General features: G+C 35.1%; 1 protein-coding gene across 1 annotated transcript in view; it reads left to right on the plus strand.

The window, feature by feature from the left end:
* Window positions 1–16,048, plus strand: part of RNF128 (ring finger protein 128) — a gene marked incomplete at its 5' end in the record, with an annotated part of 26,166 nt that extends 10,118 nt beyond the window's left edge. The window contains 5 exons of the mRNA XM_017862798.1: window positions 5,029–5,100; window positions 8,316–8,398; window positions 9,241–9,337; window positions 10,120–10,288; window positions 14,634–16,048. Coding sequence (XP_017718287.1) covers window positions 5,029–5,100; window positions 8,316–8,398; window positions 9,241–9,337; window positions 10,120–10,288; window positions 14,634–14,770 — 558 coding nt within the window. The remainder of the gene's footprint in view (window positions 1–5,028; window positions 5,101–8,315; window positions 8,399–9,240; window positions 9,338–10,119; window positions 10,289–14,633) is intronic.
* Window positions 16,049–17,932: the final 1,884 nt, after the last annotated feature.

The raw sequence follows: 17,932 nt of genomic DNA on the forward strand, positions 1-17,932 counted from the left end.
AAAAAAAAAAAAAAAAACACCATAGTCGAGATTCTTCACTAACTAGAGCGAATTCAGCTTTTGATTAGTCAGAATAGTCACATTAAGCTTCTGTTAAGAAAATTGGCCAACAACCAGCTTCTTTGAATCAGTCTTCAGTTCTACTGCCAAATATTCTTAGACCAGGTATCTCTTAGGATTAGAGAGGAGGAGGGGAAAGGCAAAAGGCGTTTGACATAATGTACTTGCTTTTTAAAATTCCCCAAATCACAGTAAATAGCTAGTTTGGGAAGAATTTTAAGATTGGATAATTGCTGGCTTTGAAGGGGTTTTTAAAATTTCCTTCGTTTGTCTTCTTCACAAGGAATGTGAAGCCTTTTAAAGGCTTCTTTGCCATTACACAATGGAGGCAGTGTACAATAGTGGAGAGATCATGGGCTTTAAAGCCAGATAGAACCTGGGCTTGAATTGAATCACAGCTCTGAAACTAACCAGCTGTCTGGACTTTAGTCAAGCTTCTGAACCTTACTTTTCTTGTCTGTAAAACTTGGATGTTGAAATAACTATTTCACAATGTTGTTAATGATTAAACAAGATGACACATGTAAAAAGCTTACAACCTGACACATGGCAAAGGCTCAATTAATGTCTAAACCTTTCTTTCCCCAAATTTAATGGAGTAGAGACTTTTAATAATTGAAATGAGAAGTGTCTTGCATGAGAAAATCAAGAAAGTCTGTTTATATTTTCTAAATTCAGAAAATAGTTTTTGAGCAAACTCTAGCCACTGGGGAATTTTTTTCTAAGTGACTAAGGCCCAGTCCTCCTGCTACTCAAGAGAGAAAGGCACATTAATAATACAATTACTGAACAAGATAAGAGGTGGAAATGATGTGTTATTAGAATTTATAGACTAAGGAAATTCTGATATGGTAGCAAGGCATTGGAAAAGTATCCCATGTAATTTGTATAATAATGTAGATACATTCTTGATATTCTGTTTTTTAAGGAGTAAGGTACAAATTACAGTTCGCATGGGGCATATTGTCTTTAAATGTTGAGGTATATTTGGGCACTCAAAAGTTGACATAATGTTGTTCAAACATATGTATTGAATATAATCTACTGGGTCCTAATGGTGTTCCTATATTTCATTTTTTTTTTAGAGGGAAGCATGCATCTTGGATCTTTTGCTATCAGTGTCACAGCGAAATATCTTGAGTACTATCTTGAATATCGTGAGGCAGTTTTTTTGCGAGTGACTTTCCTTTAAGCTCTAAAATACAGTTTGTGCTTTTACTAAAATCACTTGTCTTGCATCCATATTTAAAGAAAATAACTTTTCTTTATATAAGCCCAGTAAGAGCTGTTGAAAATATTCAAATTTTCTTTTAAACACATTTTTATTCTAAGGCTGCTTTGTTAAACATTAGTTTATGCTATGCTGTAAATCTTTTAGAGATCCTTTAAAATCAAATCTCTTGTCTAATGTCTTCTGGTATTTTTGGATTTTGCCCTATTCTTTTATTTTTTGTATTCTCACCCACCATCATTTTCTAGCATTGGCCTTAATGCAAGTTCTACTGTTCTCCTGGGCATAGACTCACACATTATATACAAAGTTTCCCTTTGATCCTACACTTCAAATTAATTTGCATTATAGTCTTGGCTATAATTAAGAAAGTTATATATTTGGCATTAATGCCTGATAAATTGATAAGCACTAGCACTGGAGATTCATACATTTATATTATATTGAATGGAATATTTTGCAATGAGAAATCGGACGGTATAGATTGAATCAAGTAAATACCCTAAAGAGGTATCACTTCCTTATGAGAGCTTTCCCCAACTGTGTTATACAGCTTGTTGCCTAAACCTAAATTAGAATTGCTTTAAGGACAAAGAGAAAAATGATTCTGAAAGACATCATCAGCTACATTACATTTTTTCCCATTTCTTCTTGCTGGTTCTATTTTTTTCTCATTTGCATTTTTCTCCTCTCGATGTCCAACTGACTCATGATCTATGTGAAAAGAAAGTAGTGAAGTGTAGGTGTGTGGGCCAGGGCCAGGACCCTGTAGGCATACAGGTGGAAGGATTGCCACAGTTTGACAGACCCTGGAATCCAGAAGCTAGAAAAACATCAAAAGACAACTGAGTTATGGATGGTTATATTGTAATGGACTCTTGCAATATGAAGAGCAGAGTTCCAGTACCAGCTTTATTATTTAGATGCTGCATTCCCTTTTGAATAAGTTGTTTTAGTTTTTCAACCCTCCACTTGAGCATCTCTAAAATGAGGATATTACCTTCTTCTGGGGGTTGTTGTGAGGAATAAATGAGGTAATGGATATAAAAAGTTTTAAACTGTATAACAACTGTGTATTGTAAGGAAATGGTAGGAGTAGTTTCCTACTCCATGCTACAGTCAAAACGAATAGCTACTTTGGTATAACTCTGGACTTCAGTGGGGCTGACTGATACCAGCTCTGATATTTCGAGCAAGACATTCTTCCTCTTTGAGCATCAGTTTTCTTCTCTGTCTGATTAGATGTCGGGCTCGGTAATCTAAAGATCCTAGGTGTACCTTTGTTCACTGTCACTCTATTATTATCTTACAAGTAACAAAATAGAAGGGAAGATATTTGTGCTGAAATTAAGTCCCATCATAGAATTTTTTTAGTTCACAATTATGTCCCAAAATGGGAGTGAACGTGTGTTGATTATCACCTCTTTTCCTTCTTAGGATCTACGCCTTCCTATTCACTGTTTCTGATAGGCTTATTTGCTGGTCAGGTAATAATCTGAGAGGTTTCTGCTTTTCCTGTGACAGCAAAGAAATACTTTGGCTAATATTCTCCTTGGCGTTAAGTTAAATATCTTTCACAAAATGATATCTTACATAGGAGACAGATTTGAGCATCAAGGAGATTCCTCACATACTGATACTTATGGATTCCTACCTTCCAAAATATATTTGCTACAAATACTTGTAGCATTTGTAGCTACAAATATTTGTAGCATTTGTAGCAAATATATATTGGCAAGTACCTGTTATGCTTATTGATGAATGGTAGTTTACATTTTATGTAATAAACATTTTCTTGAGTGTCTGCTATATGCCAGACATTATACTAAATACTTATATTATCTCTAATTTTCATGTAACATAAATGTCAGCTGGAGATGGAGGTACATATAGGAAGGAAGCTGCTTACATTCTCACAATGATCTCTGGTTCTGGGGGCCTACTTTTTGCCGAATTTCTAAGTATGTTCATTTTACAGTTCAAAATAGAAAGATCACTTATCTTGCCATCCTGCACATGCTACTATTATGTTCCACATGTGTATTAGTCAGGTTTGTGTTGCTGTAAAGGAATACCTGAGGCTGGGTAATTTATTTTAAAAAAGAGGTTGATTTGCCTCATGGTTCTGCAGGCTATATAAGAAGCTTGGTGCCAACCTCTGCTTCTGGTGAAAGCTTCAGGAAGCTACCTATCATGGAAGAAAGGAAAGGTGGGAGCATGCGTGTCACAGGGTGAGAGAGAGGGAGCAGATGCCAGGCTCTTTTAAACAACCAGCGTGAACTGAGAACTCACTCATTACCATAAGGACGGCATTAAGCCCTTTATGAGGGATCCTCCTCCATGACCCAAATACCTCCCACCATGCCCCACCTCCAACACTGGGGGTCACACTTCAATGAGATTTGGAGGGGACAAATATTCACCATATCAACACAGCATCTACCAAGTGTTATACTTAGCCTCTACTTCAATTCATATGTATATTATATTCACTTGAGGCATTCATGTATGTAGTAGATTTTAGTGAAGGGGAATGAAGTATTTGCAGCATCACCAATAACTTCAAATTGATGCCAAATATCTTAACAAATATCACCTGGGATTTTTTCGTCTGGCTGGTTCACCCCACCTAGAGGAACAATGTTATTGGACTATATAGACTCTCTTTATAGTCTTTCCCTCACCTGGGAGATTCTTCCCACACCCCAACTTCACTTCTGACTCAATTATGCATAATGTTTTAGTTCTTATTGCATAAATGAGCCTGTGGCTTGCTTTTGCATATCCAGACACATCTAGATATATGCTCAGTGAAACAATAAAAGGTGACCACTCTCAGAATCAATCTTCTTCACAAAGCAATCGTGGTTATAAACACCAATATTTTTCTTTTTTCTTTTTTTTTTTTTTTTTGGGGGGAAGTCTCACTCTGTTGCCGGGGCTGGAGTGCCGTGGCCGGATCTCAGCTCACTGCAAGCTCCGCCTCCCGGGTTTACGCCATTCTCCTGCCTCAGCCTCCCGAGTAGCTGGGACTACGGGCGCCCGCCACTTCGCCCGGCTAGTTATTGTATTTTTAGTAGAGACGGGGTTTCACCGTGTTAGCCAGGATGGTCTTGATCTCCTGACCTCGTGATCCGCCCGTCTCGGCCTCCCAAAGTGCTGGGATTACAGGCTTGAGCCACCGCGCCCGGCCCAATATTTTTCTTAATACCAAACAGTGTAAAGGTTGGTACTACCCTCATTTTATAGATAAGTAAACAAGCTCAAATAATTAAATGGCTTGTGCTGGGTTATTCATTGAGTAAGTGACAAAGTCAGATTTTGAACCATTTGAATCCAAATCCTATGCACTTTCCACCAAACAAGACATGATTCAAAAAGGAAATTGGAAAAAATGCATGTTAATGTCCTCTGAGCTTACAAATAGGAAGATTGCTTTGAAAATTAATAGCGTTTGAATCCATTAGGGGTGGGGGAAATGTATTTTTACCATTATGGTCCCAACAGTATTGTTTAAGAAAGTAGGGAACCATAATAAGTGAAAAGTCTCAGTAAGTTAGAAAATCCTGCCTGATATTAGGTAAATGGGACATTTATTATGGATAATTAAGTTTTATCTTTTAAAATTCGTTTGTATGTTGACTTTTACCTGATAAATATTTATTGATCCTCTCTATCTTTTTCATCATACTTCTTTTAAAAAATAGTTTTTCTAATGCCTGCTTTTTTTTATACAGAGGCAATTAAAGGCAGATGCTAAAAAAGCTATTGGAAGGCTTCAACTACGCACACTGAAACAAGGAGACAAGGTATATTCATGACTTTTAAATGTTACTTGTTTTAAAGCAGTGCTACGAAGCCATTGTTCAGGCTAAATGTTCTTCCTAAGTATGCTTTTATTGTCATTTATGAGCCTTATTGACTTTTTATATGTATTTGATTCTAGAAGTAGGCTGAATAATGGCCCCCCAAAGATATCTAAGATATCTATTCCCTTGAACCTGTGAATATTACCTTATATGGCAAAAAGGACTTTGCAGATATGATTAAGTTAAGAGTCATGAGATGGGGACATTATCCTGGATTATCCAGCTAGATTCAAAATATAATTGCAGTGTCCTTATAAGAGGGAGAGAGAGGGAGATTTGACCACAGTACAGTAAGGGATGTGACAGTGGAAGCAAGAGGTTGCGGTGATACAAGGAAGAGGCTAGGTGGTAAGGGATGCAGACACCCTCTAGAAGCTGGGAAAGGTAAGGAGAGGGATTCTCCCCTGCTGACTCCAGAAAGAGCACAGTATTGCCAATGCCTTGATTATAGACTTCTGATTTCCAGAACAGTAAAAGAATAAACTTGTGTTGTTTTAAGCCACTGAATTATGATAATTTGTTACTGCAATTACAGGAAACTAATACAATGCTTTAGTGTTACTTTGCTTGAATATGTATTTTCAGATTTAGGATAGTTGAAAACTACCATTGATGGGTAAAACGTGTATTTCAAAAATAGCTATAGAACTTATGGAAATAATACACCATTTTAAATCTTACCAAAGCCATGAAACTGTAAAACACTAATGAAAGAGAGAAATCAAAGAAGAGCTAAATAAATGGAAACATATACCATGTTCATGGGTCAGAAGACTTGCTGTTGTTAAGATGTCGGTTCCCCACCAAACTAATTTATGGATTTGATGCAGTTTCAATAAAAATCCTAGTATAAATCTTTGATAGAAATTGACAGGCTGATTCTAAGCTTAGATGAAAATGCAAAAGAACTAGAATAAACAAAACAATTTTGATAAAGAACAACTTTGGATGATTCATATTACCTGATTTGCAGAATTATTTTAAAGTCACAGCAGTCAAGATAGTGTTGTATTGGAAAAAGGATAGATTTATAGATCAATGGAACAGAAGAGAGAGTCCAGAAATAAACCCACACATATATGGTCGATTGACTTTCCATAAAAGTGCAAAAGCAATTCAATGAAGAAAGGATAGCCTTTTCAGGAGGATAGCCAGTTGTTGGCTATCCATATGCAGTGATTGGATATCCTTAAGCAAAAAACAAGCAAACAGACAAACAAAAAAGAACTTAAATCCATTCTTCATACCCTATGTAAGCATTATTTCAATAGATCATAAACCTTAACAAAAAACCTAGAACTATGAAATTTTAGAAGAAAACTTTAAAGAACAATATTTTCATGACTTGGGTGACAAATATTTCTTAGATATAACTCCAAAAACAAGTCCAAAAAAGAAAAGAAAAGGTACATTTGGCCTTGTCAAAATTGGGAGTTATACCTGATGTAAATGACGAGTTGATGGGTACTGAGGAGTTGATGGGTGCAGCACACCAACATGGCACAAGTATACATATGTAACAAACCTGCACGTTATGCACATGTACCCTAGAACTTAAAGTATAATAATAATAATAATAATAAAAGAATTTCTGCCCAGCACTTTGGGAGGCCGAGGCGGGCGGATCACGAGGTCAGGAGATCAAGACCATCCTGGCTAACCTGGTGAAACCCCGTCTCTACTAAAAAAATACAAAAAACTAGCCGGGCGAGGTGGCGAGTGCCTGTAGTCCCAGCTACTCAGGAGGCTGAGGCAAGAGAATGGCGTAAACCCGGGAGGCGGAGCTTGCAGTGAGCTGAGCCACTGCACTCCAGCCCGGGAGACAGAGCGAGACTCCGTCTCAAAAAAAAAAAAAAAAAAAGAATTTCTGTTCTTTGAAAGTCACTGTTAAAAGAAGGAAAAGATAAGGTACAGACTGGAAGAAAGTATTTGCAAATCATATGTCTGTTAAAGAGCTGTACCTAGAATATAAAGAACTCTCAAAATGTAACAGTAAGAATACAAACAACCTAACGGAAAACTGGCAAGCAAAACAGACAATCCACCAAAAAAATATGAATGGCAAATAAGCACACAAAAGATGTTCAACATCATTAATAATTAAAGAAATACAAATTAAGGCCACAGTGAAATACCATTGTACATTCATTAGAATGGCTAAAATACATACAACTGAAAATACCAAGAGCTGGTCAAGATTTGGAGCAACTGGTACTCTCATTCATTTGCTGGTAAGAATGCAAAATGTATAGCCAATTTGAAAATGTTTGGCAGTTCCTTCTGAAGTTGAAAATACACTTACCATAACACCTAGCAATCTCACTACTAGGTATTTACTCTAAAGGGAGAAAAAAAATCTATGTTCACATAAAAACACAACTGTTCATAGCAGCTTTATTCGTAATTGTCAAATACTGGAAAAAAGCCAAATATTGCTCAACTGGTGAATGGATAAACTGTGGTACATACATATCATGGAATACTATTTAGCAATAAAAGTGTGATGGGAACCCCACTGATACATACAGCATTATGGATGAATCTCAAATGCATTATACTAAGTTTAAAAAATCCAGACTCAAAAGCTAGATAATGCATGATTCCATTTATATGATATTCTGGGAAAGCCAAAACTATAAAAACAGATCAGTGGTTGCCAGGAGGTGGGGATGAGAGGAAAGGATAACTACAAAGAGTTTGGAGGATTTTGTTGGGAGTAATAGCACTATTCTATATCTTGATTGTGATAAGGATTAAGTAACTACATATTTTTCAAAACGTGCAGAAATGTACATTAAAAGGGTGAATTTTACTGTATATGAATTATACCTTAATTTTTTTAATGAGAAAAGTTATAGAACTTATACAAATGGTATTTTATGAATTCTAAAATCAGGAAAATAGTTTAAATCAGTGCTACATGTTTCTCTTGGTTCTTTTCCGCTTTTGTTTCACTTTATTCTTTTACCTTTTTAAAGTCTGGATAATTTTAAATCACCTTTGGGAACTTTACAGTTACATAACCATTCGGTGATATAATGCTCCTCCTTTTATAGGAATTTAGGCTGGTTAAGTACATGTATGTTCTGATCTTCTTCTGTAGTTTAATATATTTTTTCTTATCTGTCAGAGTAACAATAACTACTTGCTTGTAGGAAATTGGCCCTGATGGAGACAGTTGTGCTGTGTGCATTGAATTGTATAAACCAAATGATTTGGTACGCATCTTAACCTGCAAGTAAGTTTGATTTTCTTCTATATCTTCAATAAAAATAGCTGACCCACAAAAATGATTGTGATGGAAGAAAACTATTTTGAATATTTCCACATTAATGTAAAAAATGTTTATTTTTTAACTTATTTTCATTTAAATGTAGAATGGTTTATTTTTATGTTCATTCATTTATTAATACTACTGAAATTGGTATAAGTCTAACTGTAATCTGGTTCAATTTATTCTAAACTAATTCCATAGAAAACTGAGAACCTAGCCAGCACCATATATATATATTTTTTTTTAATGTATTCTAATCCATCGAGAAAACAATAAAATGAAATCAACTCATGAGAATCTATTTGGAAGTGTTCATTCCTTAGTTTTATAAATTATCCCTCTCCTGAAGGTTGTTCTTAACACTCCTTCTCTTAGCTATTTAATACAATAGTGATGCTCTTGGAACATATCACATTGCCTAAAGCATCAGTACAGTGTTGTTGTACTCAATACTATATTGGACTATATTATTGAGAATGACTGTACCATTTATCAGTTAGGGAATTATAACTGTTTAAGATTTGAAATAATGAACAAAGTCTTAGGTCAGGTAGCATCCTAGCCATTTTCAAATGAGTACTGAAAATATTTTTTTGGAGCTAGAGTAGTGAGGCTTTTACATTTAAAAGTACTGTATTATGGAATTTCCAAATTTTGTTTCTGTGGTTCCTTCATTGTATGAATAGTGTGTTTAAAAGAAAAGGCATCCATTCAAAGACTAAAAGTTACACTAAGTAATCTGTTAATATATATTAGGCAAAGTGTTGCTACTTCACAACTGATAATTATGTTTTTTTCTGCATTAGCCATATTTTCCATAAGACATGTGTTGACCCATGGCTGTTAGAACACAGGACTTGCCCCATGTGCAAATGTGACATACTCAAAGCTTTGGGAATTGAGGTAAACATTAATATGTTATTTATATGAAGAATATATGCCTGGGCTTTGGGGAAAATAACAAAATAACATCCTTATTTTTTAGCTATGTAATATGCCATACTTATAGTTTATACCTAAAACCAGACATATTTATATCATATAGACAATGAGGTGCCATCTTGGGCCATCTCCATTTTCCTTCTTCCTCCCTCTTTCCAAATACACTCATTATTTGGTCAGAATTTGAAATGATAACCATGTAAACCACCAACTTGGCATCCCTCTTTCTATTTTTGTAATCTTTTAATGTTGCATAATGACCAAACTTGGAGTTAAATAAGCAGACATAATTTGAGAAAGCATAATAAATACTAAATTATAATTTTATATTTGGTAAATGAAAAAAAAGGCCTATTTTCAAGATACAACATAAAATCAAGCTCAGATCTTGACATGGGAAGATACATAGATGACAGTGGTTCTCAAGTTCCATAGGGGACAGCATGACTTTTTAGGGCCTAACTTGTACCCAGCATTGTTTTATGAAGTTCTGGGATCACTCAAATGAACATATCAGATGAGAGTGCACTCTGCCTATAGCATCTTTCACCCCATTGGTGGACCCAGTTACTCTGTTTTGACTGGGGCAAACAAGAGACCTGTGACCATCAAAAGGGATCATAGGTTTAAAAGGTTAAGAAATATTGCTGCAATGAGTCACCTATAAAGAAACTTTGAAGTGATATGTCAAGGAAAAGCATGTACACTGAAAGGCTTTTAATTTTTTCAAATGCTCTTTAAAGGTGGATGTTGAAGATGGATCAGTGTCCTTACAAGTCCCTGTATCCAATGAAACATCCAATAGTGCCTCCTCCCATGAAGAGGATAATCGCAGCGAGACCGCATCATCTGGATATGCTTCAGTACAGGGAGCAGATGAACCGCCTCTGGAGGAACATGTGCAGTCAACAAGTAAGCATACTAAAGGTTAATGAGTGCGCTACAATCCACTGTGGATCATATGCCTGTATAGTACTCTTGCTTTTTAGCGTTTGTTCCATTCAGCCATTATCATGATCCAAGTTTTTTCTGCTTAAAATAATGCCATGAAGGATGCACCCCTACCTTAATATTCATATATTCAAATGTATTTGAAATAGATGAAATGCATCAGAGTGGGGATTATTTATAAAAGAAAGATTTATTGGAAAGCTTCTCTCTGATGCATTCAAATCTTGGCTTATTACCTACTTAGGGTAAGGAGAAACTTTAAACTTTAGAAGCCATTGTTCATTGCAGATAAAGCAGAAGTTAAGATAAAGGAATTCTGAAATGATAAAATAGAATTCAATTTACAAAAGCTTGATTTATGCCCAGCTTCTCCAGAAACCATGTTTTGCAAATAGGAAACTGTTTAAGAATGGTGTGTGCTGCCACCTGTTGACTATTTACCATGAAATGAACAAACTGTTAGAAACTAAAATTGAATGTATCATTTTCAAAATTCATGTGAATTCATATTGCAACTTAGTAATTTTATGCCAAATGAGAAATTTTAGGGAGTTCTGTTTTTCCCTATAAAGATAAAACCCTTATAAAAATTATTTTCCCTTTCTTTAACCTCAATCTTTTCCATGTTTTTGTTGGTTTGAAAGTCTTCTCTCAATCCTCGTTTTGAGATGATTTAATTCTAGCATAAAAGTAAAACAAAAACTGATTGTCAAGATGACTTATGAAACTTTCAGCTTCCTATGATATAAACCTTTGTCCTCATAGGCCTATCAGTGCCATAGATACCACTTCTGAAGATAGCACAATGAATATAACCATGCAGAGGCAAACTTTGTATTTCTTGTATATATCTTCCCTTGAATATAAACTAGTTATAAGTATCTTAATAATGGGTGGATTATTCTACCTATAATAGAGAATCATTGTCTGATTGCCCCAGATGATCTTGTACTCTCGTAATTGTGTGGTAATAGAATTCAGTAAAGATAAAAGAGAGTGTACAAGATAATTTTTTGCTAGTCTTAAAAAACAACATTCCAATCTACTCTTTTTGTGTTCTGTTCTTCTGTGGGTAGGGGTGGGGTGGGAGAAGAGGCAAGCACAACAGATTTTGCAGAGATTTGAAAAGCAAATGAAATAGCGATCCATGTTCCTCCTCCGGTATTCTTAATTTGGATAATAGTAATACTCACCCAAGTGCCCCAAAACAGAAACTAAGGATATCCCAAATTCTTCCCACTTCCCCTTCCTATTGATTAAATATCTGTGTTCTCAACTCTGTCCCCTAATTTCCAACCTTAATTCCACAGTCATAGTTTGAGCCACTATCTTCTCTTTGCCTATTCCTTCCATTCTTCCTTACCCAAGAAATTAGGGGAGCCCAGTATAACTCCTGTTTCTCCTTTAAGACTGACACCTCTTTGAGAAGCCTCTCTTGACTAGATGTGATGGTCCTACTGTTGGCTTCCATAGAACTTCAATCATTGCACTTACTACACTGAATTGTATTAAAACTTCTAAAGTTCCTTTGGGTAAGAACAGTGTCTTATATTCGCTGTTGTCTATCTAGCACCTAGCACATAGTACTCAAATTTGTGTTGAATGAATGACCACTTAAACCAGATTTCATTTTGTCTGGGATTACATATTACTAGTTTAAGAATCTTTCGTCTTTTGTATTAGCCATTGATTCTTATGGTAATAGTTGATTTGCATAACTTTGTAAATACACATAGTTCATGTTGTGTGTCACATCATTGGGCTAAGTTCTATTAGAGCACTGGTTTTCAAACTATTCATTGAGTCACCTGGAGGGCTTATTAAAACAGAGAGGTCACCATCAGAGTTTTTGACTCAGTGGGTCTTGAGTGATGCCTAGGAATTTTCATTTCTAACAGGTTCCCGGGTGATACTGATGCTACTAGTCCAGGGACCACATTTTGAGAACCATTGAATAAGGGCCCTACTGTCAATCCCGGCTGTACATGAAAATCACCTGGAGAGATTTTAAACTTTGCTGATGTTTGGGCTGTACCTCAGAGCAACTGTGATTTAACATGAGGTGCAGTGCCCGGGCACAGGTATTTTTTATTTTACTTTTGAAATGATTTCAGACTGACTGACAAAACATTTCAAAATAATACCAAAATGCCCATATACCCTTTGCCCAGCTTCTCCAAATGTTAACATCTTATGTAACCATATACAATTATCAAAACCAGGAAATTTGCTGATAAAATGTTATTATCAAAACTATAAACTTGACTCAAATTTCACCAGTTGGCCCACTAATGTCCTTTTTCTGTCCCAGGATCCCACATTGCATTTAATTGTCATGTGTCTTAGTCTCCAATCTGTGACACTTCTTCATTCTTTGTCTTTCATGACCTTGACGCTTCTGAAGATTACTGGTCAGTTATTTTCTAGAGTGTCCCTCAATTTGGGCAAGTCTGCTGTTTCCGAGTGATTAAATTTATTGTCCATTTTTGTCAAGAATACTACAGAACTGATGTTGTGCCCCTTTCAGTGCCCCCATATCATTCCAGGAAGCACATGATGTTGGTGTCTTATTACTGATGATTCAAACTTTGCCCACTTGGTTAAAGTGGTGTCTGCCAGGTTTCTCCCTTTAAAGTTACTATTTTTCCCTTTGTAATTATTAAATATCTTATAGAGAGATACTTGGAGACTACACAAATGTCCTGGTTCTCATCATACTTCTACCCACTACTTTTAGCAATCACTGATGCTTCCTGCTTGCAGTAATTATTGCTGAAGTATTTACCAAATGGTGATTTTCTGTCTCCATCATTCTTTGTACATTTATTGATTAAACTTCTAATGTAAGGAAGAGCTATTCCTTCTCCTCCATTTATTTATTCAATTATTTATTTATTATACTATGGGATCCTAGATGTTTCTTTCATTCTATAATATCATTCTCATCATTTATCCCTTGCTCATATCATCCTAGATTTGGTCATTGGGAACTTGTTCAAGTTGATTTCTGTGTTCTTTCAACTTTCTTACTTTCTGGTAACACAAGGTGTTCTAGGTCTGGGATTAGCCAACTTTTTCTGTAAGGGGCCACATAGTAAATATGTTAGGCTTTGAAGGCCGTAAGTCTTCATTTTCATACCCTTATTTTTTGTTTTTGTTGGTTTGTTTTACAACCTTTTACAACCATGATAAACACTTTTAGCTATGGTGGGTAGGCTGGAGTTTGCTGGTCCCTAGGCTAAAATCTAGGTTAACCTTGTACTTTCCCTGTCCTAGCCCTAGAATCAGCCACTTCTTCAGGAGGCCTTTTACTGGAGAATGTTATTTCAAAACCAGAATCTGAGCAACAGACATGTTTATTGCTACTGGGGTGTCATTGCTATTGGCCCTTTTAGTGAACAAGACTAGAAAATATATATATTTACTCTCACAAATATACACATACATATACATTATTTCTCTGTCATTTTATCTATTTATCTGAAAAACAATGACCCTACTAATACGTTTGATTCCAATCCAACACCACAGGGTTCATTCTGGCCTCTCCCTTTATTTATTTGTAACTCCTTTCTCCGACAGTGAAAGGAGAAAGACTCTTTTATCCACAGTATTTTTACTTATTTGTTCAATTATAGAATATACATAAAATAGTTTCAGCGTTGCTAACACATACACCTGTGTAAAACAATGTCAGTAACTAGTGTACAGTTCTTTTTGTTTTTAGCCTTACAGGTTAGAGTCAAAATACTGTTTTCCAAAGTTATTTAAGTTTAGTTGTTTTCTTCCCCATGCTCTTCACATGGTTATGTATTTTATTTATAATACAATTAAGTTCATTTATTACTGTTTGTATTCAATTTTGGGCATCCTTCCAACTTCCTGGTTGATTTTTTAAATCTATCTATCTATATTTATATGTATGAAGAAGCATTGGTAATTTTTTTAAGTTCCCAGGTTTGGACACTTAAAAAATGTATAGCCAGATTTAACAGCTTGTTATATTTAAGGTAAGGAAGAAGTAGAAGACATAATTTTTGCTCTTAAGGGGGCTATAATCTGGGTAGAAATAAACCCATGTATGTGAATCCAAAAAGGGGCAATTATAAATCAATATAATAATGCCATATATGCTTTATATAAGATATAGCATAAATCGTATAATTATTAAAGGTATAGGGAATGAGTATGATAATCAGAGTATGATGAAATTAAATAAGAAAGACTTCTTGGAACTAAATGATGAATTTTGTCTTAAAAGAAGAGAGGGGCAAAACCATCCTAAAATTGCTATTTATTTTTAAAGATGAAAATCTACAGCTGGTAAACCATGAAGCAAATTCTGTGGCAGTGGATGTTGTTCCTCATGTTGACAACCCAACTTTTGAAGAAGATGAAACTCCTGATCAAGAGACTGCCATTCGAGAACTTAATAAATCTTAAAGTCTGTGTCAATAGAAAACTCGACCATTAGTAATAACAAACTGCCATCAGGGCCTAGTTTCCTATTAATAAACTGATAAATTTTAATAAAAAGAGTGATACGAAAGTGCAGAGATGACTAATATTATCTATAGTTAAATGGCTTAAAATATTAACCTGTTAACTTTTTTCCACAAACACTCATTATAATTTTTCATAGCAGGTTTCCTCTCAATAGGATTAGCAACATTTTAGACATTCAAAACTGTCTTCAAGAAGTCATGTTTTCATTTATAACAATTTTCTTATAAAAGGAACATGTTGCTTTTTAAAATGGTGGAGTAGCTGTAATCACTTTATTTTTATGATATATCTTAAGAAAATACACTACTTTAGTTGGGCATATGTGTCAGGGTTTTCTCCAAGGTGCTTATATTGATCCGGAATTGTAAGTAAAAAGCAGTGCAAACTTAGCTAAGTCGTCTATGAATGACTATTTAAGCTACTTTAGGTTAATAGAACAGATAAAGCAAAATATTCATTTTAACTTTTCTGTTTTAAAATTAGCTGAATTACTTAATGTGAGGTCACCGATAGTTTCAGAGATTATGACTGAATGATTTGGTATATTTGTGACAACTTGACACAAGATTAGACAAAAAGGTTCCTTACAAAAATACTGTGTAACTATTTCTCAAACTTGTGGGATTTTTCAAAAGCACAGTATATGAATCATCATACTGTTTGAAAATGGTAATGACAGAGTAAGTAACACTAATATTGGTCATTGATCTTTGTGCATGAATTAGTCTACAGAAAAAAATGTTCTGTAAAATTAGTCTGTTGAAAATGTTTTCCAAACAATGGTACTTTGAAAATTGAGTTTGTTTGACCTAAATGGGCTAAAATTACATTAGATAAACTAAAATTCTGTCCATGTAACTATAAATTTTGTGAATGCATTTTCCTGGTGTTTGAAAAAGAAGCAGGGGAGAATTCCAGGTGCCTTAATAAAGTTTGAAGCTTCATCCACCAAAGTTAAATAGAGCTATTTAAAAATGCACTTTATTTGTACTCTGTATGGCTTATCTTTTGTTTTAGAATTTTGTTCAAATTCTAGCAGAATTTAGGCAAAAATAAAACAAACATGTATTTTTGTTTGCTGAATGGATGAAACCATTGCATTCTTGTACGCTGATTTGAAATGCTGTAAATATGTCCCGATTTGTATTGATTCTCTTTAAATATAAAATGTAAATAAAATATTCCAATAAAAGATTGTGTCTGGTGTTAGTTTAACTGTCTGTATTAGGATGTTTCTTATGTCACTATAAAGGAATACCTGAGACTGGGTAGTATATAAAGAAAACAGGATTAACTGGCTCATGGTTTTGTAAGCTGTATAGTAAGCATGGGGCCAACATCTGCTCCACTTCTGGTAAGGGCCTCAGGAAGTTTACAGTCATGATGTGAAGGTTAAGTGGAAGGAAACACACCACATGGCAAGAGCAGGAGGAAGACAGAGAGAAGCAAGATGTCCCAGACTCTTAAACAAGCCGATCTTGCATGAACTGAGTGAGAACTCACTTATCACCAAGGGAATGATACTAAATCATTCATGAGAGATCCACCCCATGATCCAATCGCCCCACTAGGCCTCACCCCCAACACTGAGAATCACATTTCAACATCAACATTCAACACTGAGAATCACATTGGATATTTGGAAGGGACAAATATCCAAACCTTATCACTGTCCATACACTAACTTTTCTCATATAATATGTCTGGATTTGGGAGGTAAGAAAATGGTTGGATGTAAATGGTCATTTATCTATTTGATCAATAAACACTAAAACTTTAGTATGATATATTTACATATTACATAGAGAGGAATGGATGCCATTGTAGTATCATTCAACTTACCATGAGTTATTGTTAAATGTCAGCAAGGTAAAAAGAGGTTGACCAGTAATAATATAACATTAAAATAGACCTTGATGCCAGTCCATCTTCATGCTATCAATGACATAGGAGCTTTTATTACCTTAAAGTGTTTCTTCAGCCTTCTCTTTGGCAGTGTGATTGTCAGGATGCTGTTAATGAATTAGGTGCATCTTTCTTTTGTCAAGCATGTTAAGAATACACAGATGCCTGGAACGCCTCAGCACTATGATTATCAAACCAGGTACATGTGTCTTATGTGACGATATGCCGGGGACAGGGGTGGATGTGTGATGCCTATATTCTTGCCATATAATCATAGAGAGTTAACCTCTTTTCAAGTTTTGTGGGACTTCTTTTGGGGCATTTTTAAGTGTTTTTTTAATTTTTAACCGTTGTACTGAAGTATAATTTACCCATTGTAAATATATCATTGGAATATGTTTAGCAAATGTGTAGATATGTACAACTATTACCACAATCCAGTTTTAGAACATTCCATCACCCCAAAACATTCCCTCATGCCCATTTACAGTCAGTTCCCCCTCCCATTCCCAGCCCCACACCTCCACCAATCTGCTTTCTGTCTCTATAGATTTGTCTATTGTGGACATTTCATATAAATGGAATCATACGTTATATGGCCTTTTGTGACTGGCTTCTTCCCCTTAGCATAATGTTTTCAAGGTTCCTCCATGTTGTAACATATATCAGTATTTCATTTTCCTTGCTGAGCAATATTTATTGTATGGATATGCCACTTGTGGCTATCCATTCAACAATTAATGAACCCTTGGACTATTCTTTTTGGCCATTATGGATGGATAATGCTGCTATGCACATTCACATACAAGTATTTGTGTAGATATATGTTTTAGATACTCTTGGTTATAAACCAAGGTGAGAAATTCCATAACACTTGTGAATTTTCTTCCTGTTATTATCGTTTGACATTCTTTAGCTTGAGCATCAGACTTGATGCTACATTCTCACATCGTAGTAAAAATATAAGCTGGTGTTTTTTAACAGTGGCAGTAACATTTGTATGTCTATGGAGTCTCCAACTTAAAAAGGGTTTTCACAGTTTATTTGTAAGTTTAATGGAACCCAGGTTGTGTTATCTTATAAATGAGAATATACATGGTTCCCAAGTCAATCAGTAAAAATATATTTAGAGATACAATTGGAATGCTAGGAAGATTCCTTCCCCCACCTACATCTAGTTTTGTTCACTTATGA

The sequence above is a fragment of the Rhinopithecus bieti genome, unplaced genomic scaffold (assembly GCF_001698545.2).
Source record: "Rhinopithecus bieti isolate Rb0 unplaced genomic scaffold, ASM169854v2 scaffold_67481, whole genome shotgun sequence".
Taxonomy (NCBI): Eukaryota; Metazoa; Chordata; class Mammalia; order Primates; family Cercopithecidae; genus Rhinopithecus; species Rhinopithecus bieti.